Genomic DNA, 20573 nt, shown 5'->3' with positions numbered 1-20573 from the left:
AATGATCTACCTTATGGAGGAAAAGTAATCAAAAGCTTTTTAACTCTCTTGCAATAGATCAAGGACAGCTGAGTGCTAGTTCTATCCTATTCTATCTCTGCCGGCAAAAATATATATCAGCTGGCAAAAGAGAGTCAATGGCTTAAAAAATCAACCATAATGGATATCAGCTATAAAACCTGTGCTAGGTCTTTAATAAAATGTGAAAACACACCTTTATGTATGATTCCGATTCAGATCCCAGACTAATGGGACATTCCAGATTACATCTGAATTTGATGTGCCTTTCATCTCCAATTAAAATAACAGAAAAACTAATTTCAATGAATGACAATAAAAATGGCTCCAGGTTAAAAACCCCACAGGTACACTTGACTCACCTCCAATTCTAGCGTTAAAGGCCACACCTACACCGCAGACACCGTTGTTGGCTGCAGCTGCCACTTCTCCTGCACATCGAGTTCCATGTCTGAGGAGAGGAAAAGATTCACAAAGGAGATGTAGCATGAATAGGAGATCAAAAATTGAGGCTATTTACACATAAAACGAGGGGGGGGGGGGGGGGGGGGCAGGCATCACAGCAGCTCTACTAAATACTGGCAGTAAAAGAGGCATCTCCCTTGACTGCGCCGAGCTTTTAAACAATACAGTAGCTGAAGTGATGCTAAAAATACACCACAGGCAAAATAGGAGCATAGACCCAGCGGCACTTGTGAAACACAGTGAAAAGCTGCAGATGATGAGAGTTTGCAAAGATACAACAAGGTGTGATGCGGCCTCTGAATTAAAAGGTCACTGGCTGGAATAGATTTAGAATTCAAAATGTATAAAAGCACAAGAGTGCAATTCAAGCGGGTCATGATGTGTAATTAGAAGCGACGTGGAGAGGCCAGTGTTACAACAAGAGAGGGTGTACAATAGGAAGGTCAAATAACCATGTGAGGCATTAAAGCTCTCCTGACACAAGAAAAAAAAAAAATCAGTTCTCAACATTTATATCAAAAATCTGGTGGTTATTTACAGGTTTATTACAGGTTATTTGCGTCTGTTTCCAGCGATGTCCATCAAATCTGATTAAACTCAACCACACAGTCATGGCTAAGAAGTAGGTTTAGAGATTTCACAAATATTGTATATAACAGAGAAATAAGTCAGGTTTCAAAAGAAGGTCTATACAGTTTAACTCTTTTTCTTGTCAATTTGCTCACGGGCGAGAACACAGAGGCTTATTCCAAGAATGTGAAATGCTTCTGATTCTGGCTCATCAGGTCTTTAATAATAAAACAACATCTGCAGAGTTTAATATATTTTGTACACGTGAGTGCGACAGTGAATGTTGTGAGTTTGTATTAAAACAACTTCTTTGTTCTCGTCTTCCTTTTGCTTTTTAAACTCCCGTCATAAAGTCTACAGGGCGGCAGGATAAAGGCTGTTCCGCTCAAAAAGAACCCGAGGAGAAAAATACATAAGACTGAAGCCACAGCCTTAACTAACTCGACCTAACCTTGATGTTTTTGATGTACATACATTATTCACTCAGTTGCTCATTAATATATTCAACCAGTCTTGTGTTTCAGAGATCAGAGAGGCTCCCTACAGTGTGATATCAAGATGTCAAACACTTCACAAACAAACACACTCCGAGCCCCCTAAGAACCTGCTGTTTTTAACCTCCGGTTAGATCTTTTAAATGCAAAGAAAAGTCTCAAATGAAACCTTTACTGCTCTGCATCTTTTCAGGCGAGGAGCTAATAGTTAATGAAATGGGTTCAATGTGTTTCCTTGACTCCTGGGGACAGAGCGCTGTGATCAGACGGTGAATAGATGGATCCAAAAGAGCGTTTGGCATTTAACACGGGTCATTAAGATCGTCTCCTGATTATAGTGCAGATACCTGATTAGGAGGTGTACAGTTTCATGCCCCAGTCTGGGTCGTGCTGCGTTAACGTTATCTGAACAAAGCTAATTACACGGACAGCATTGTTTGAAAAGAGCCATAACAAAATGACTTCCTCTCTGATCTCCCAACCTCCCCCCCCCCGACTAAAAGGCAGAGGACAAAGTCGTTTTCACAGGGTCAGAGCACAGCGACGTCTCCAGCTGGGACCCTGATTAAGACTCTGTGGAGCTCTGTGATATATTAGCCACCTGCTAATTCTCAGTTTTGTTCACTGTAAAAACATTTGAGCAGAGGATCACTGCTGCTTTATTCCTAAAGTCTTCTCCGTTTTAACGAGCTCAGAGTTCAGGACGTCAAAGAGCTAAAAGGAACAAAAAAAAGAAAAACCCTCTAATGTGCAGTGGAATCCTGCCTCCTTAGAAATAGTTTATCACATGACGTGATCTGTCAATAACTACAAGCATTAAAGTGATTCCTGAACAAATAATCATCATGCCTGACAGGGCTTATTTCTCACTGACAGATATGCCCTTATCCAAGGACCTTGGCACAACATATGGCACGGAGCAATACATCACGAAGGCAATTAAAATCTGATGATTGCTATGGAGAGGTTAAACCACATTGCTTTACAGCTAAGTGACTTATAAATGGCAGCAGTTGAGGGACACTTTACGGCTCCCTTATGAACAATTTTTGAACTCGGGGGTTAAATCAGGACTGATTATGTGGCGAGACAATTTCTCCAACTTTTATGTAGCACAAGCCGTTTTTGTAAGAAAGGCAGCTTCAACCATCATAATCACCTAATGAGGAATGATTACAATCCATCATACAATTGATCTAATCATTAATGAAACATGAAACGGTTGAAAGGGCTGGAGGCGCAGTCCACAGTCTCAGTTATTCATATTCCAGATAAGTTGATGTCTGTTCAGCAGGACATCCCTGTCTGCATGTTAAGTGTTGAGGCCAGCTTTTAGTGGGGTTTATTCGCAGCACTAAAGAGGAACAGGCCGGCCCACTCATTACATTTCGAGCTCACCACTGTGTGCCTGACAGTCTCCGACTGGCTTTGCTATGCAGGCTCGTCCATACAAATCAGTCATGTTATTATGTGTTGAAACACTACGGCGTGGGTGCCGAATTGTGACTGTCAGTCATCTTAAGACAGAACAAAAAAAAAAAAGCTATGAGAGCAATAGCCGTTCTGAGACTGACTCGTGTTTAAGAATCATACCTTACAAGAGAAAAATACCAGTGAGAAGATTTTACTGCAAGATGCCAGGGAGAAAATCTGGGCATCAGTACTCAGGACAGAGCTGGCACAGTTTCACCAACAGCATGGTATTTATTCCCCTGTACCTGCTTTACATAGAAATACAAGTAGATGAAAACTGAATTTGAAGACATTAGTGCTTAATCCCTAATTTAATGTAGCAGCTTGTCATAGATGCACACTATTTACTGAGCTATTTTTCTCCGTAATAAATCTGAACAATAATAACCACAACTTTAAATTTGCACTTGTTTGTTTTTATTTCACAATTGAGATATTTGAGTAATACAGAGCAAACACAGAGAAAATACTGATTTCTAATGGGAACATATTCTTACACTACCCCTTTCATACAACAGCCTGAATGCATTGTAGCCATCAACACTGGCCAAAAACACACACACGCACACACGTGCTTGCACATACAAATTCAGTCAGCACCACGGCCGGTCCAGATGGCTCGGCACACAATATAACATGCTTGCTCTGTGCAGAAATGTGCAGTTGAATTGCACTGCAAATAGCAGCATCAAGCGTGACCTGTCAATGACTTTTGTTAAGGAAATCACAAAGAAAAAGCTCGCCTTAAAGCATTGCCTTTGGGGAAAAAAAAAGCTGCTGTGGAAAAGGAATTGTTTTCTTTTTATCCCGATCTGATTGGCAACTCTTGGATTTAGCTGCAGTGAAAGCTTCAGCTTTAACAATCACTCCCGTTATTTTCTAGCTATTATGGTGTGTTTGGGGGGGGGGGGGTCACCATTTGGGTGCAGTTATCTGCATTAACATGTAATAACTCATCTCCAGCATATAAAACAGGATTTTGTGCTCCAAACAGCACATAACCTCAGACCAAGAAGCTGTGGCCACAGATGTGAGGCCAGGCAGCAACTCAGCCAGGCCGGGCAGAGTACAGAGCCAGAGGCTTAGGAAGACATTTAAAGAGAGGACACACACACACACACACACACACACACACACACCACACACACACACACACACACACACACACACCACACACACCACACACACACACACACACACACACACACACACACACACACACACACACACACACACACACACACACACACACACACACACACACACACACACACACACACACACACACACACACACACACACCAAGATAACGCTGAGTACCATCTGCATGTCCACGCTCATGTGTGTGTGTGTGTGTGTGTGTGTGTGTGTGCAAATGAGTGATTGGCCTGGATTGAATTCAGCTAACACAGCCAGACAGCTTAATATTTCCAGGGAGGCTCAGATGTGCCAGAGCAGACAAAGGGATTTCAGATGAAGCCACAATTTTATCTGTCAAATATCCGTGAAATTCAATGATTTCCAAGACACTTTACTGAATGCCTCCATTCTACATTAATCCTAAATTGATTTTCGAGATGTCAACAGTTGGAGGTTGGAAAGAACTGTTTGATTACTTTATACCAGAGACGTGGGACAACAACAAAACATAAAAAAAAAAAAAACACAAACACAGTAAATAAATGTTCAGTATGTGAGCAGGAGGATAGTCAAAACTACAGGCTTTGTCCCAGAAAAGAAGTAACAAAGCTTGAACAAAGTTTAGATGAAGGCCGCTAATCTGAAGACATTCTGTTTTCATAGCCAAAGTGACCTCTCTTATCTAATCTGAAGGAGTGAAGGAACAGAATGAGGTTATGCTTTTATCTCTGCTCCTCTGCACAAGGCACCGTATTTGGTCAAGTCATCGCTCTGACATTTACCTGAGAATGTAGATACCATGCCCAACACCATCTTCCTGAACACGATGCAATGTAACCACAGACCGTACAGAGTCAACAAACTGTTCAGTATGTAGAGACATCCAACATAAAGATACTCAGATGTCCTTCAAAACAGAAACGTCTCATTGTAGGTGACACTTATATCGAGCCCTATATTTGATCTTATAGAAACATAAGGGAAACTTTGCTGTGTCGCCTGCAGGAGCTGAGATCAAAGCGCCGACCTTCTGATTGAGTCGTGTCCTGTCTTTCATTCACTGTGACGGACAGCAGATTTATACCCGAGTGTTTTTCATGTCTCTATTTGTCTCTATTCTCATGCTCTAAATCCGCATCTATTTGTAGATCTGCAATCTGAAACTTGAAAGGGGTCTAAGTTCCATTAGGTTTAGGGACACAGATTAAAGACAAAAACAAAAATGTAATCAAGTTGTAGTTTTTCTAAGATTTATTTTGGGGCTTTTAATGCTTTAATGACAGGACAGTGGATAAAGTTGGAAATCAGGGAGAGAGAGCGAGAGAAAAAGAGAGAGACAGATTGAGTTTGAAATGTCATGCGAGAAAGGAGCCACAGGTCAGATTTGAACCCGAGCTGCCTCTGTACATGGGGCTTGTGAGCTAACCACTAGGCCACTGGTGCCCCAGTAAAATCAAGTTTTAACCCTTAATTTTGACCCAAATTAAAAAAAATCCCCCATTTCCCACAATGCAACTTAACCGCCACATTCATTTATACTCATCCGATTCCTTGATCCTATGAAAGGGGTTATAGGTTTTCTAAATCTGTAAAAAAAAAAATTCATGCATGTAAATGTCTTGTTAAAAATACAAATAAAAACACTGAGTTGAAATAACTTGTGTGGTATAGAGAAATATGTTTTTTTTTTTGGGCCTTTAATGAAGAGATAAGACAGTGGAAAGACAGTGGATAGAGTTGGAAATCAGGGAGAGAGAGTAGGGAATGACATGCGGGAAAGGAGCCACAGGCTGGACTTGAACCTGGGCCGCCCACTTGGAGGACTATAGCCTCCATACATTGGGCACTAACCACTGCGCCACCAGCGCCCCCCTTAATTTATGACACAATTTCCAATACTGTGTTTTGCTTTTATCTGTTCAATCATTTACATCATCTATCGTACAGATTCTAGCAGCGTGACGCTTTTGAAGTCGCTTCACAGCCATTTCTGTAACACAGTTCTTAAGGTTAACATCTGTTTTTTTGGTCTTTCTTTGTTCACATCTTCAGCCTATAACACTAAGTCAGGGACATAAAAAACAACAACTATATAAAGCTCCTCCTCAGCCACCGACACACACTGATATTTGAACCGGCTGAGTCTTCCTCTTTGTGATGAGTAAACAGTGGGTGTTACTATTCACGGATATGAAGGAGAAGCACATTATAACTCTATGCCGACATGGCAAACCTTCACATACGCTAAATAAAACTGCGATGTGTAATCAAACACTGAGGCATTGAGTAAACAGTTGAAATATGACTGTGAACACACATAAACTTTCATTAAGTGTTTGGGTTGTGTTGTCGGGAGCTTGTGTGTTTATATATGCAGCACCACGTGTGACTGATGTCTAACCCCTTGCTCGGTTTAACTGTTGGATCCGTGTGTTGGCATTGCTTTGTTGGTTGATATCTGTTTTTAGAGGGTCTGAATGGGGTCTGCGCACTCCGGCTGCCAAAAGGATTAGGCTATTTTCTGCTCGGCTCAGCTCGACTGTGGCCGCAGGCAGGTCTGTTCAAATGGTTACACTGGAGTGTGAAGTGGATGTCTCGCCATTGTGTAGCTGAACACAACGGTGCTGTCTACAGCCTGGTGAAGAAGATCATCTTTCAGATCTCAGTGTGAGGAAACATACAACATAAAAGTAATAACTTATGACACTGATACCTATACGCAATTTATATCCTTTGGACATTGAGGGGAAAAAACTAACTTTAACAAAAGGAGGGACATAAATCTAAGTGCCTTTTATACTCTGAGGCAGAACAGTAACAGCTGTGCTTCTCCCTGAATAAAATCTATTATGGCTGTGCTATATGGAGCACCATGGCAGGAGATGAAATAAACTTTTTTAATAGGGCCATTGTGTTTGAAAGGACCATTACTCAATGATAAGGTATGTGAAAAAGGAGATAAAATGAAAACAAAGATCCACAGTGAATCAGAATGAGTTACTGAAAACAAACAAGAAAAAAGCCTGTCAAATAAAGTGTTGTAGACAAGACCGCACTGACCAAGACATACCAGAGACCAGAGTGCTCAGAGGCCGAGACAAGACCAAGACATTTTGGGATTTAGACTGAGTCAAAACCAAGACCAAGGCAGGAGGAGACCGTGACAAGACCAAGACCAAGACCATAAATCATCATCTTGGATTCAGGGGGGCGTGTCACTTATTTAGACTGTGACACCGAGAAGGTTGCAGTTGTAACCAGGGGGGGCAAACCAAACTACAAATGAATTGAAGTTATTCTTAGTTTTAGAAAGGGGCGTTTTTTTCTTCTCCTAATCACAGTAATGACTTGAGAAAGAATCAGTGGTGGTCTTGATTTAAAATCTGGAGTCCGCTCAGTCCAAGACCGATACAAGACCGAGTTAAAATGCTTGCGATTCGGAGACGAAAAATTGGTCTTAAGACCAACACCAATCTCGAGTACGACAACACTAGTCAAACAACAAAGCATGTTTAAGTCATGTAAAATCAAAGAAATGTGTTGGGAACAAAAAAAGACTCAACATCACCTGACATGTCTGAACTGGAATGTCTTTACACACCAGCCTTAACTTCCTTTTCAACAGTTTACTATCAACAGGGGAGGATAATAAACTGAGACCACCAGAAGTAACTAATTCAGGGTTAAGTGTTTTGCCCAAGGACATATCGGAAGTTGCAGTAGCTGGGTATCGTACCCTCGACCTTCCCGTTGAGAGACAACGACTCTACCAACTGAGCCACAGCCGCCCCTATAATACTAATCAGCTAACAGTTATCAGTTAATTACAGAATGGGGTTTGGTCACCTCCAATAACCGTGGGATTGCCTCTTGGAATTGTTTGGAAAACTGCAGCTTTCAATCATTTTCTCTTGTAAAAATTATTCAGAGGAAACCAGGCAACGAGCCAGAGGAATCAGGTTAGAAGAGTGAGGTCTCTGCCAACATCACCTCTGAAAAGAGTGCCAGGCTGTGTGGAATATAAACAAGCCTTCCCCAGCAGAATAAACAAGAGGAGGGGAATCACATTATTCAGGTCTGACAAAGAGTGGCAGCTTTGTAAACAATAATTGATAAACTTTGTATAAACAGGAGGAAGTTATCTGCAGCATGCGATGGCCAGAGTAAATAGAGAGATGTGTTTGTCTGCAGGTTCTTCACTCCTCTCTTGTTTTCTTGTTGTTCGTTCTCTGCTCACATTGCACACAGGCATCTTTAACAGGCTTTTTTTCAAACTGTCAGGCTTTGGCCTAAGAATGATGAATGAAGTCTTTTAAAAGGGCGCACAGAAGTTTCCCTTTTTCTAAAGTATGTTCACTTTGTACTTCAGAGTTTACTTGTTGGGTGGTTTTATTTTCAACCTCAGGATGTGATTCCTTAAACACACAAAGTGCTGCACTGGCTACAATCGGTCTGTTTCAAAAGCTCTTCTTCAACCACTGATGAGAAAAGTGACTAATTTTCTTGCAAAGATCATACTTGGAGTGACAGCAAGAATGTGGGAGCTGGAGAATTGTCTATTCCACTGAAATGTTTCATCCACAAAGTCAAGGCATCAAAGGTGAGACCTGCTGTGTCAAACACGGTAACAGAGGCGCTGAAGCAGACGGCGCAGGAGGAAGCGGTCCTCTTCGATGTGTGCTCTCCTTCAGTCCAACTTGTCCCATATCACACACTTGATGGCTCAGGTTTATTACCTCCATACAAACTAAGATATACATGCTGTGCATGTACAGCTGGGCTGTGGATTTGCAGAGCCCAGGACAGGCGTTGTCTTTTGAATTTACATATTTAATTATGCAGCGTTTCAGGCCTCAGAGGCCTCTTGTCTGGCAGAGTTTGGCCCCTTCTAACCCCTCCTTGATCATTTACATTTTTCTAGTGTTGCAAACAAACTCAAATTTGAAAATATATTTCTTTAATTTAAGCCAAGTATAAAGAATACTCCAAAGTCAAACAGTTGAAATGTGTTGACAATAAGAAACATTCCACTTCCAGAGTCAGTTTCCCGTCATATATTGATGTAGGCTACAGGGGATGAAGGGCTTTATTATGTGTAGTTCACAGAATTCTTTGCTATTGTAACTTATTTCTTTATGTTTTATTCATTTGACTTTATTGAGGTACATCAAAACACCACTACCTTGCATTTACATTTATCTGTAACTTTTTTAACTAAAACCTTGAAAAAAACACAAAAATAGACAGCCTTGTATTTAGACCTAAGGTCAAGAATTGTAATAATACAAATTAATATTTCCCCTAGACTGCTGTATTTCCAACTTAGCATTCCTAAAAAAATGATAAAAAAAGAAGTAATGAATATAAATAAATAAATAAACAAATATATATATAAATGAAATAAAAAATCTGGGATAAGATGATCTCTAGAGTTACATGGAGTGGTTACACCCACATTTTTTTTGAGCATTATACATTTACAAATGGACTAATACAAGGTTGGTATGGAAAACTCAAATTCAAGAGAATATTATCTACAGCAGAACTCAGAGCAGTAATCAAGCGGTGTGACAAAGACTATAATGCAAAGTAGAAAGATACTGAGATGACTGTAGCAGCCGTGTTAGAAAAATATTAAAGTGAAGGTACGGCAAGATTCAACAGACCCGTTCATACACACTGAATATTTGATTCAATATAATGAAACATATACATTAGACTGTTACTGTTGAGATTTGTTGCCTATGATGAGTTTGAGTGACCAGAACTTCAGAAATTGGGAGACAGAGTGGATCACAGCAACGTGCACAATAACTAAGAATGGAAAAACAAAAAAGTTTTTGTGGGGCTGAAGGAGAGATCCGGAATAGAGTATGAACTAAAAAGGCTTACAGACTTACACTGGGAAAAGTTTGAAAACAATCTCAGTGCTCTACCACACTTCAAGAGAATGTATAGCTTCCTCGACTACAGTATGCACCTTAAGGATAAGTGGGAGAGGGAAGTTAATAATGAAATAACAATCAACATGTGTGGTACAACACCACGACAGATTTAAGGACATTGAGAGAGTGATGCAGGAAAAATCTAATGTTGGCGGTTATGTTAGTAGTGAGGCAAACCATTTGCTCTTTGGGAAAATGTATACTATAATACAATACAATGAAAATGGGATATGCAAAACCAACAGAATGGAACGTTATGTACCATGGAAATATAAATGATTGTGTGATTGATAATGATACATACTTAACTAAGATATTATTATATACACGCAAGAAGACAATAACAAGAAACTTTATCAAGACTGAGAGAAGACATGTTTAGTAGAAAATGAAAGCAATGGATCATTTATGACACATTGAATAAAATGTACCCAAATCAAAGTGGTCAACTTCTTCATAATTTCAGAGCTTCACCTAACTCTTTCACAAGGGGTTCATGCCTGATGATGATGTAATAAGCTCTCAAGAACGAAATGAAACTCTGGACTCTTCTGCAGCCTCAGAGGCAGGCTTATTACATTTTTCTTCTCCCGTCTATTTCTGCTGAAGAAGCACTTTTATGGTCAGAGAAACAAACAGCCAAGTGCCACCAAGGGCAAAGCAATTCGGTAGGACGAGGGAAGCAGCGCCATCACATCAAAAAAAGCCACCACGTCTCCTCCTTCAGGTTCCAAACCTTGAGTTTGAGTCACTCTGGTATTCAGGTGTTAATGGGTTGGTTTGGGCTGAAGGTTACAGTCCTGTGCAGCACACACTCCTGATCATTTCTAATAAAGGCTGTCACTACCCAACGTTAACGCGGAGGCCTGTGGAGCTCAATTAATGGAACCCTGTGAAAAGTGCCTTTGCTAATGGCTCTCTACAGAGAAGTAAGGCCGTGGTTATTATAGAAAACTTAAAGAAAAGAAAAGCAATCACCACACCAATGATCTTAATTAAACTAAATCAACTCAACATTTGCACAGCAGTATGCAGATCTGACACGGTATGCTTACAATTATACTTGAATAATGGACTCATTACATTTAAATCTGAGGTGATTCATTCAGAAATATTTGACTTATAAAATGTTAAGTATAATGGATTCCATTGTTTAAATGTGTTACCAGTTTGTATTGTATTTAAATCCCCAAATAATCAGATACAATATAGAGTTTGATTCTGAATATAAACATCATAAGAATTTGCTCTTCTGTATAAATATATTTGGAGGAATGTCACATTTATTATAAAGATCAGTATCCTATAATGTTATGGCACTGCCCTCTTGTCACTATTTGAGTTTTCTTCAGTAATATTTCATACTGTTCTGCTCCACTGTCAGGCTGTGGACGGGAGATGAAATCAATCGTGCTCTGAGCCTGCCCTCTGCATCCACAATACACCGAAACAATCAGATGAAAAAAAAGGAAACCAAGGTCAAACATCTCATGATGATGCACAAATGGATTACGTGTTTCGCCAGACTTTGACCAACCTTCAAAATAAGCCTGCACCACCCTTCAACAAAATCTTCCTGAAGCTGTCAACTGGAGAGTACAGATCGTCTGGAAAATTCAAGAGCTGAGAATTCAAAAATCAGCCTTGCGTGTCATCTGTACAAATGAACTGGCCTTCACGGCGATGGAAAACGCCCGCCTCCGACTCCCATTGCTTTTTGTTGTCCTATGAATATATTCATATAATCTTATTGTGAGGGGGTTGTGTGCATTACTCGCTGTCAGCATGTATTACTCTGTGATGATTTACATAACTCATTGGATATCATTTTTCCACAGGTCAATTCAAACAGCGCAGCACCAGGCTGTGTGGACACACACTTGCTTTTCATTGCATGCCCATAAATTGATCCAGTCCCAGGTAATTGCTTTGCCAATTCCACTGACATGAGTAGAAAAGTGTGAGAGTGCAAATCTGTGCACTCAGTCATTCTGTTATATGTGTGTCTGTACTGTATGTTTGTGTGTGTGTGTGTGTGTGTGTGTGTGTGTGTGTGTGTGTGTGTGTGTGTGTGTGTGTGTGAGTGAGTGAGTGAGTGAGTCAGGCTTTCCAAGGTAAAAGCCTGCTTCGGTTGGGGAGTAGAAGTAAACCAGAGGCTGGGAGTAATCCCCTCCAGTAGTGCTTTGTTCCATCAGTAGGACAGAGTGGGATCTACATTACACTGGCAGGAGGAGCCGGGGTCGCTCCGCATGGCTGCTCGAGCTTTCGGCAAGGACGAGGAACAAGGCTGCTGCTCAGAAACCTGCTGATGCTAACCTCTTTAAAGATAAGTAAACACTGCAGATTAAAAGATGGCATTAAGATGATGACAGGAAATGTAAAGCTATCTATACAACAAATGCAGCTTAACAACTGTGCAGAAATGCTCCAGTTCTCACATAATACTTCCTACGATCTCATGAAAATGTGTTCGACTTATTTAGCTTGCTTCCTCTTACTAACTGGAAGCGAATGCTTTGATTTGAAAGCCAAACAAAGAACAACAAACAGCAAGCAGCTGTAGAAAAAAGGAGAGATTTGTGACAAATCCTGCAGTGTCTTTCAGAAGCAAGACGAAGCTTCTCATCTGCTCCAGCAGGACTGGACTAATGCAGAGGACCATGGTGTATGGAGGAATGGGTAGGGGTGGGGTAGGATTGGTCCCTCGCAAGAGCTTTAGTGTTCCATCATTAAATCTGGGTGACCACGTTTAATGCGATCAACAAACACTGGAAGGGAAGAGCAGGAACCTCTGAGGGCAAGTAAACAAGTATTGTGTTAGCAACAAATAGGTGCTGTAGTGGCTGTGGAGCTGCACAGACTGGACCTTGAAAAGCAGCTACATAAGCGCGACTTGTTTACTAATACAAGAGAAAAAAAGAAAGAAGAGTAATCGTCTTTGGAAAATACCTGCACCAGTGCTTTTAAACTTTGGACAGTTGGTTTGTGTTGCAATTGTGTCAACACTAGGGCAATAGCCGTTTTATAATTGGGGCTTTCTCACCAGTATCATTTTCTGTGAGGTTTCCATTTACATTCTCCTTCTTTCAGAATCAAAACACAAGAGTGAACAAGGTTTAAAAAGAAAAAAAATAACCCAAAAAAACCCCAAAATATATATATATATATATATATATATATCTCTAAGGCACAGTGCCAATTAATTACCTGTTCTCATTGCGCTGCGTGTATCGCGGTTGGGGGTCTGCATCTCCATCATTAACATCGTAGCTGGCCTCAGGGTCCTTAGAGAGACATGAGAAACAGTTTACACACACGTTATGTTATATTAACTCTCTCTTCAAGCACTGGCTTAACTTAGTTGCCAATTTTTGTGGACCTGAATGAAAGGGCGTCTTTGTACTTTGTATTTTTGACTTACATAATTGTCGATGAGGTCAGGATGGTCTTTCTCGATGCCATCGTCCAGAATAGTCACCACTACACCTCTTCCCGTGTAGCCTTGAGCCCAGGCTACCTTGGTATTCAGGTCTTGATGTGTTGGTGTGGACTGGAAGAGACACAGGGCTTTTGTTTAGCTGTCAATCTGCTGTGACTGACACTTCAAAGGCAAAGAGTGAGAACAGCTGAAATCATACCCGAAGACCTTTTACTCACTGCAAAATGTCATGTTCATAGAGAAAATGAAAATGCTCTCTTCCCTAATAAACAGCACGACATAAAAGAGAAAAGCAGAGGTGAATCATGGACACTAAGAATTCAGTTTTAATGAGTCAACCAGACAAGAGGTATCCTTCTGTAGGTACACTGTCAGAAAGATGACAGACAACATGTTGCAGGGCAGAAATCTTTGATGAGAGGCATCTGTCCCTCTTGCAGAGGCAGAGACAGTATGGGAACTTAAGAGACAAAGGGGAAGTAAAGAACGATAGGATATTGAGTGATAAAGCAAGAATTGGATGAATAAAGGAACATTTGAACAGTTCAGGTATTCAGAGAAGGGATTGCTCGAGGTGTAAGAGATAGGTTCAGATAAACAGGTGTGATGGAGAATGGAAAGACTTCACAGACAACTTTATCTACTCCCCTGTTTCCTACCGAGCTTCTGCCACAGGGCAAGACTCCTGCATGTGCACTTCTGTAGATGTGCACATGCAGATGCTGGGATGCTAAGTTGAGTGACTCAAATTCCTGACTGTCACTTTTGAACTGGCACAGGTGGCATTCAACATTTTTTTTCAGTAGCTATTTAGCACAAAGGATGTACAAAGTAATACAACATAATGTCCTCTGCTTACAATAAAAAGGGTTTTACAAAAAGAGAAGAATTTCAGTACTGATGGCTGATGCTTTAGACCGAACCATCTTTGTTTGTTTTTTTCATTCAGTGCTCAGTAGGCTACGTTAAATTGGAGAAAAAAGGTTCAACTTGTCAGAAGATTAGAAGAGTTTCATGTTGAATGGCAGAGCTGGCTTCGCTACTTCTGTTCACTGGTGATTTACGTCTGGGAGAGTCAAGGTTGTCATTAATCTGTTGCAGTGACAGAGGTTCTGTGCATATAAAGAAGAAAAACAGGGAGATTAAGGCAAATTTAAGCATTTTATAGAAAAAGCTTTGCATAACGACACTGACACGGAGCCAGGACCATTTGCTATCAATGTTTAACATGTGATACAGCTTGGTAGTGAAAGTCCCCCCTGACATTTGATTCTACATTAAACACAACCTTGGATGTATTGTGTTAGACGATTCACCTTGTGTTGGTGGTGAAGCCGATGTAACCATGTCCAAAAGACAGCGAATTCAATTTATGCTTATCTCACTGACCATAATGGAATGCATATCTTGTGCCACTGCGCTAACGAATACGTCTTTCAATCAGGTATCATCACAAGTCTCTTTAGAGCTGCAATTACACTACAGTGCTGTAGTCTTCAGCCAGGGCTGAACGAGACAACCTTGAGATTAAATGATATAATTTTTTAATCAAGAACAAAAAATAATAATAATAATGACAGTCAAAATCTCACACTTTATTAAGGGAAAAAAAGATTTGGCAAGTCTTTTATGGGCGCAACCCACATACTCAGCTCTGCTGCTTATCCCACAAATGCATGTTCCTTACAAATGTGGCACCATTTAACAGTAAGATTAATTGCCAAGAAGCATTGTTACAACAAAGAAATAATATACCAAACACAAATTTCCTTACTTTTTGTGCGATGTTTATGTATAAAACACTGAATGTTTTACATTCTGACTGTATATTCAGTGATGAAAGACTACTGAAGGAGTGGGTATAAAGATAAGAAACTATCACATACCAGGTACCACTGCTTGGGGAAATCAGGGTCTGTTGGCTCCTTGTAGACATCCCTCTTCTTCCTTTTTTTCACCACCTGCTGCTCCGTCCACAGGACCTGGGGTGCACAGACATACAGACAGATAGACACATGTTACAATGTTACAATTAAAAATCACATCAATCTGCTGTGAAGTCTCCTAAAAGACAGTAATATGCACACTTGGTTAACAACTACAACCACATACCCAGAATTTCATTTTCGTTTGATAAACTCCATCCTTAATCCCATTACTGCTCCTGCTGCGGCCCCTTCTCTATCTTCATACATTTGTGAAGATGTTTTAAACTTCTTTCTCAATCAAAATAAGGAAATAAGATCTTTCATCCAAATAGACTCAGAATCTTCAGTAACAAACCAGTCCTACCAGTCACTTCCAGCAGTTTCAACCGATGACATCATCTGAACTGTACGAAGTGTTTTTGCCACACTTTACCCTATTATTTTAGCTATAATCAATAGCTCATAAAAATGGAACTGTCCCTTATTCTTTCAAGTATGGAATTGTCAATCCATTATTCAAGAAAACACGTCTTGACCCCAGTGACCACAATAATTCAACGCTCATCTCTAAATGACCTTTGATCCCTAAGATTTTGGAAAAAGTAGTTTCATCTCAGATCTCGGCCTACCTTTACCCTATCAATATCCTTGACAAATTTTAGTCTGGATTTAGAACTGATCCCAGTACAGAATCTTCCCTGCTCAAAGTTTACAATGACATCCTACTCTCTGTTGACCCCAGTTATTGTGCTAAGCTTGTCCTGCTCCATCTAAGAGCAGCTTTGGACACCATGACATTCTTTTGAATTTACATTTATTGTATTATTATTATGTCTCATCAATGTCTGTTGTGAAGCACTTTGGTTCAAGTCCTGTTGTTATTAAATGTGTTACAGTATATTTAATAAAGTGAGTGACTTGACAATTGAATTTAGCAGCAGCTCTCATCCAAAGCGACATCCATCTGAGAGGATGTAAACACAAGCTAGGATCTAGACAGGCGGACGCAACATCAATAATCCCAACAAACAGCTTCATGTTCGGTTGGACACGTGATGGACGGCAGTACACAGGGTCTATAGAAAATATTTTTAGAGTTATATGTTTGGGCCATTTTTATTTTATTTGATAGGACAGCTGAACATAGACAGGAAATGTTGGGAGGAGAGGGTGGGGGGTGACATGCAGCAAGTCTGATTATGACGTGGACTATAGCCTCTGTGCCTGGGGCGCGTGACAGAACCTCGAGGCTATCCAAGGTTTCAAAAATATTTATTTTTTAATCATCAACAACAACAACAACATCGGCAGCTTTGTTAATATCATCATCACCATCACCAGCAGCATTAACATCATTAAGTGTGTAGATGTTCATGTAACTGCTGGGTCTTTAGCTTTTTCTTTAAAGTGGACATGGACTCTCTAGAACAAATGGAGCTTGGTTATTCATTCCACCACAGGAGGACTACAGAAGAGAAGAGTCTAGCTATAGAGACGTAGGGCCCTGTTGTGAAGGTAGGACCAGGCTCCTTTCATTGTCAGAGCATACTGGGTTTTGAAATCGAAGTGAGCAGCAACTGGAAGTTGGTTGGGGGAAACAACAAAGTGACATGCTGTTTTGGATGGGCTGAAGACCAGTCGTTCTGCTTGCAGGGAGACCTGCTAGTAAGGAGTAGCAGTAGTCATTGTGTAACACAACAAGAGCCTGTGCCAGGACTTAAATACACAGAGACACATCCCCACGCACAATGAGAAAGGGCATAGTTTGAACAATGACATTCACATGATATTAAGTTGTTACAAATGTTCTAATTCCAGACGCTGTTGCCATATCCTACTGACTGCAGATGCAGAAAACATGGCCCCAGCTGTGTTCAAAAAGTAATAACTTGAGAGAGAGGCAGAGATGTGCAGCAAATCTAATTCATCTCATTCCTGAGATGCAGAGGGGAAGTGGCTTTACTGTACTGTGTGCTGGAGTAGGGGCCTTTGAAGTCCTGGAGGCTGCTGGGATACGTACAGGATTGGAATGGTGACACTAATTGCTAATATCACACATAGTTAATGTCATTTAAAAGTTTTGTTTCTGAAGTTGAAGAAAATAAATTCCAACCAAGCATCCTTGCCAAAAGCCACACAATAAAAATCATTACTGTATGCGTGTCAGCTTTCCAGTAAGATGAGTGTGCACTAAGCTTTCCCCTGTTCTTCTTTCTATCTCTTTTTGGACAGGTACTTAAGCGCAGTGAGCATGATTGATAGTAAAATCACCCGACACTCTGTTTGAATAATTAAACACCAAAATATGATATGGTATAAGGAAAAAAAAAACATCATTTCATTTCCACGTCTTTAATAACTGAGACTTTGTTACACAAGATGAGTAAAATCAGATAGGGTTTGTAACGCCTCCTCAGAGCTGCTGTGAAGAATACTAAGAAAGACCACTCTAACACAAACACATGTCTGCTGCTCATTTAAGACGACATCTAGATTGTAGGCTGTGAAGTTCACGAGCTCGACATTAATGTTTAACTACTCTGTCTGCAGATGAAGAAGGTGAAGTAGATGGTTAAATAGACTTGAGCTTATAAAGTGCTTCTCTAGTATTCTGAACACTCAAAGTGCTTTTTACATCTCAGGTCACACCTACCCATTCACACCACATTCTCACACTGATGGCTGAGCTTTCTATGTAAAGTGTCCATCAGTATTAACTCATCCCATTTATGCACATGCACATGCCAGGACACAGAAGTGGGAGTGAAAAGGGGTTAAGAGTCTTGCCCAAGGGCACTTGGACATGTGGCTCCAGGAGCTGGGGATCAAACCCCCAACCTTCCAATTGAGGGACAGACGGCTCTACCACTGACCCCCAGCTGCCCCCTACTTTAAACTCTTTGTCCAGTAAACATGCGTTCATGTTTCAATGAAATTAAAACCAGTTGTTTAGATTTTGTTTTCTACAGAAGATAAAGCAAAGTCTGTTTTGTTGTATTCTTGTGCATGTTAAATGCATCCTTGGTTGAGTTTTGTCTTACACAAGTTCCACTTTTGTGTGAAGAACACCTGAGCCAAGTGTGCCTTAACCTACCAACTTCAGATTCTGAAAGTACAACTTGTTATTCAAGTATTTTGTCATTTCAAAAGTGTTTTTTTTTCTTCCTTCTGCTTGTTGCTGTCAGAGCTGTTTGTGGTGAGGATTTTCTCCGTGCTTGATTTCATGATTACATGATCTGACAAGGCGCCTGTCCAGAATATATATACATCCAGCTGGTGAAGCTCCCAACCTTGTGTTAAAACTTTGCCTCAGAGAATGAAGCCATTAACCTTATGCAAGTGACCCTAGACTAATTAACATTTATCTCATTCCAGTACATTTATAAGTGCACAAGGCTGACCTCATTGCACTGCTGCACACTGTGCAACAAATTATTATCAGAGCAAATTACAACTGGAAGCACGGACCAGGCCATGATCTATGTAAAGCCATCTACTGTAGGAATCAAAATCTAAAAAATACAGCCAAGTAATGCAAATGGTTTATTATAAGCACATTTAACCATTTATATTGAGCTTTCTTATATAATATCACTAGAAAACGGACATTCAGGGTGGAATACTCAATGAAACCTGTTTAATTATGACAAATTGTGGGATATCATGTGCACATGAATAAAAATGTAAATGCAACATAATATCCAGGTCACCAACTCCCTACGGCTCAGTAGAACAAGGTTTAGTCAATAACCCTGTAAAGAGCAAGTCAGTGATAAAGAACAAATAACCCAACAGAGAAGCCATATAAGCATTGGCCCCGAGGTCTGGATGAGGACAAAGAGCAGCCGAACACAACCTCAATATTGCAATCGTGAGACGAGAAGAACTTGTGCACATGGTCTAGGTCAGTAATCCACTGGAGTAATAAACGATTTGTTCCATCTCTTGCACAGTGTCCTGAGGGCCTTCCTGTCTGATGACTAAGAAGAGGCCGTGCTGGTATTGTTTGTGATGCAGAGAGAGAGAATGGTAGAGGGGAAAGCCTGCGCTTTGATCTTCTAATGTGTGTTTTCTACAGTGTATGGAAAAAAAAAAAACAATGTACACAGACAAGTTTGTGGCAGACCAAAACCAACGGAGAATTCTTTTGTCTTTGTAATCCAAAAGCATTTAATAGTTATAGTTCTGTGTTACATGCCGCTCCATTTGCAAAACAGACACAGAAAACCCTGCATGAGCACAAGCAGGGGAGGAAATGGACGGGTATTTCATGATACGTGACATATGGCCCACAATAAAGATAATATTCAGCGAGTCCGTGTTGACTGATATATTGCAAGACAATCGTATAATGACACATTACGTTATCTGATTAAATGGAGAATCTAAAAGACCCCCTAAAAAATCCTGTAAGGGTGCAGGATTTGGTGACATTATCCTGATGTTTTCTTCTTCTGTTCACTTTATTTACGTCATGAGTGCTTAAGATGCAACGATTCTGTGCACAATTCTTTCAAGGTCTGACCTCATGATTCAGTTTTGGGTTGGAATACAATTTTTTTAAACTTTTCCTTGATGGAAATTCAACTATGCTCATAATAAACTCTTACTGTTAATTAACTGTTTATTAAAAATATCTTCTTTAAAACTACACCAGCGACATGACCATCTCTCAATCTCATGTAACTCTCTTCAGCTGCATTCTCTTAGACTCCTGAAGGAATTATACATTTCCCATCAAGTTAATTCAAGTGGTGTCTATTTTTTGAGGCGATCCCTTGTAGTCTCTCACTTGTCTGCCTCAGTTTTCTTTGTATATTTTCTAAATCTAATTAGTCACATGCATTAATCTATAAAAAAGGCCTCGGGGCAGGTCACCATTTTTTAAATCACTCGCTCACATGATCAGGTTTCATCATTTAAGGATCCCAATGTAACGTAACATAACTGGAATAGTCATTCCAAAGTGTGTGTGTGTGTGTGTGTGTGTGTGTGTGTGTGTGTGTGTGTGTGTGTGTGTGTGTGTGTGTGTGTGTGTGTGTGTGTGGGGGGGGGGGGGGGTTATGACAGCCTAGATGCAAAGCAAAATTTGGAAGAGGTA

At 40.4% G+C, this 20573-nt stretch overlaps 1 protein-coding gene across 2 annotated transcripts in view; it reads right to left on the bottom strand.

Moving 5' to 3' along the window:
• Nucleotides 1-20573, bottom strand: part of furinb (furin (paired basic amino acid cleaving enzyme) b) — a 74743-nt gene that overhangs the window by 17286 nt on the left and 36884 nt on the right. For both annotated transcript variants that reach the window (XM_061036587.1, XM_061036588.1), the window contains exons 4-7: nt 15431-15526; nt 13527-13655; nt 13313-13389; nt 381-469 (exon numbers count right to left, since the gene is read on the bottom strand). In XM_061036587.1, coding sequence (XP_060892570.1) covers nt 381-469; nt 13313-13389; nt 13527-13655; nt 15431-15526 — 391 coding nt within the window. The remainder of the gene's footprint in view (nt 1-380; nt 470-13312; nt 13390-13526; nt 13656-15430; nt 15527-20573) is intronic.

This window comes from Labrus mixtus, chromosome 4, assembly GCF_963584025.1.
Source record: "Labrus mixtus chromosome 4, fLabMix1.1, whole genome shotgun sequence".
Taxonomy (NCBI): Eukaryota; Metazoa; Chordata; class Actinopteri; order Labriformes; family Labridae; genus Labrus; species Labrus mixtus.
Note: the sequence above shows the minus strand (reverse complement) of the source record. Positions and strands in the feature narration are given on the sequence as shown.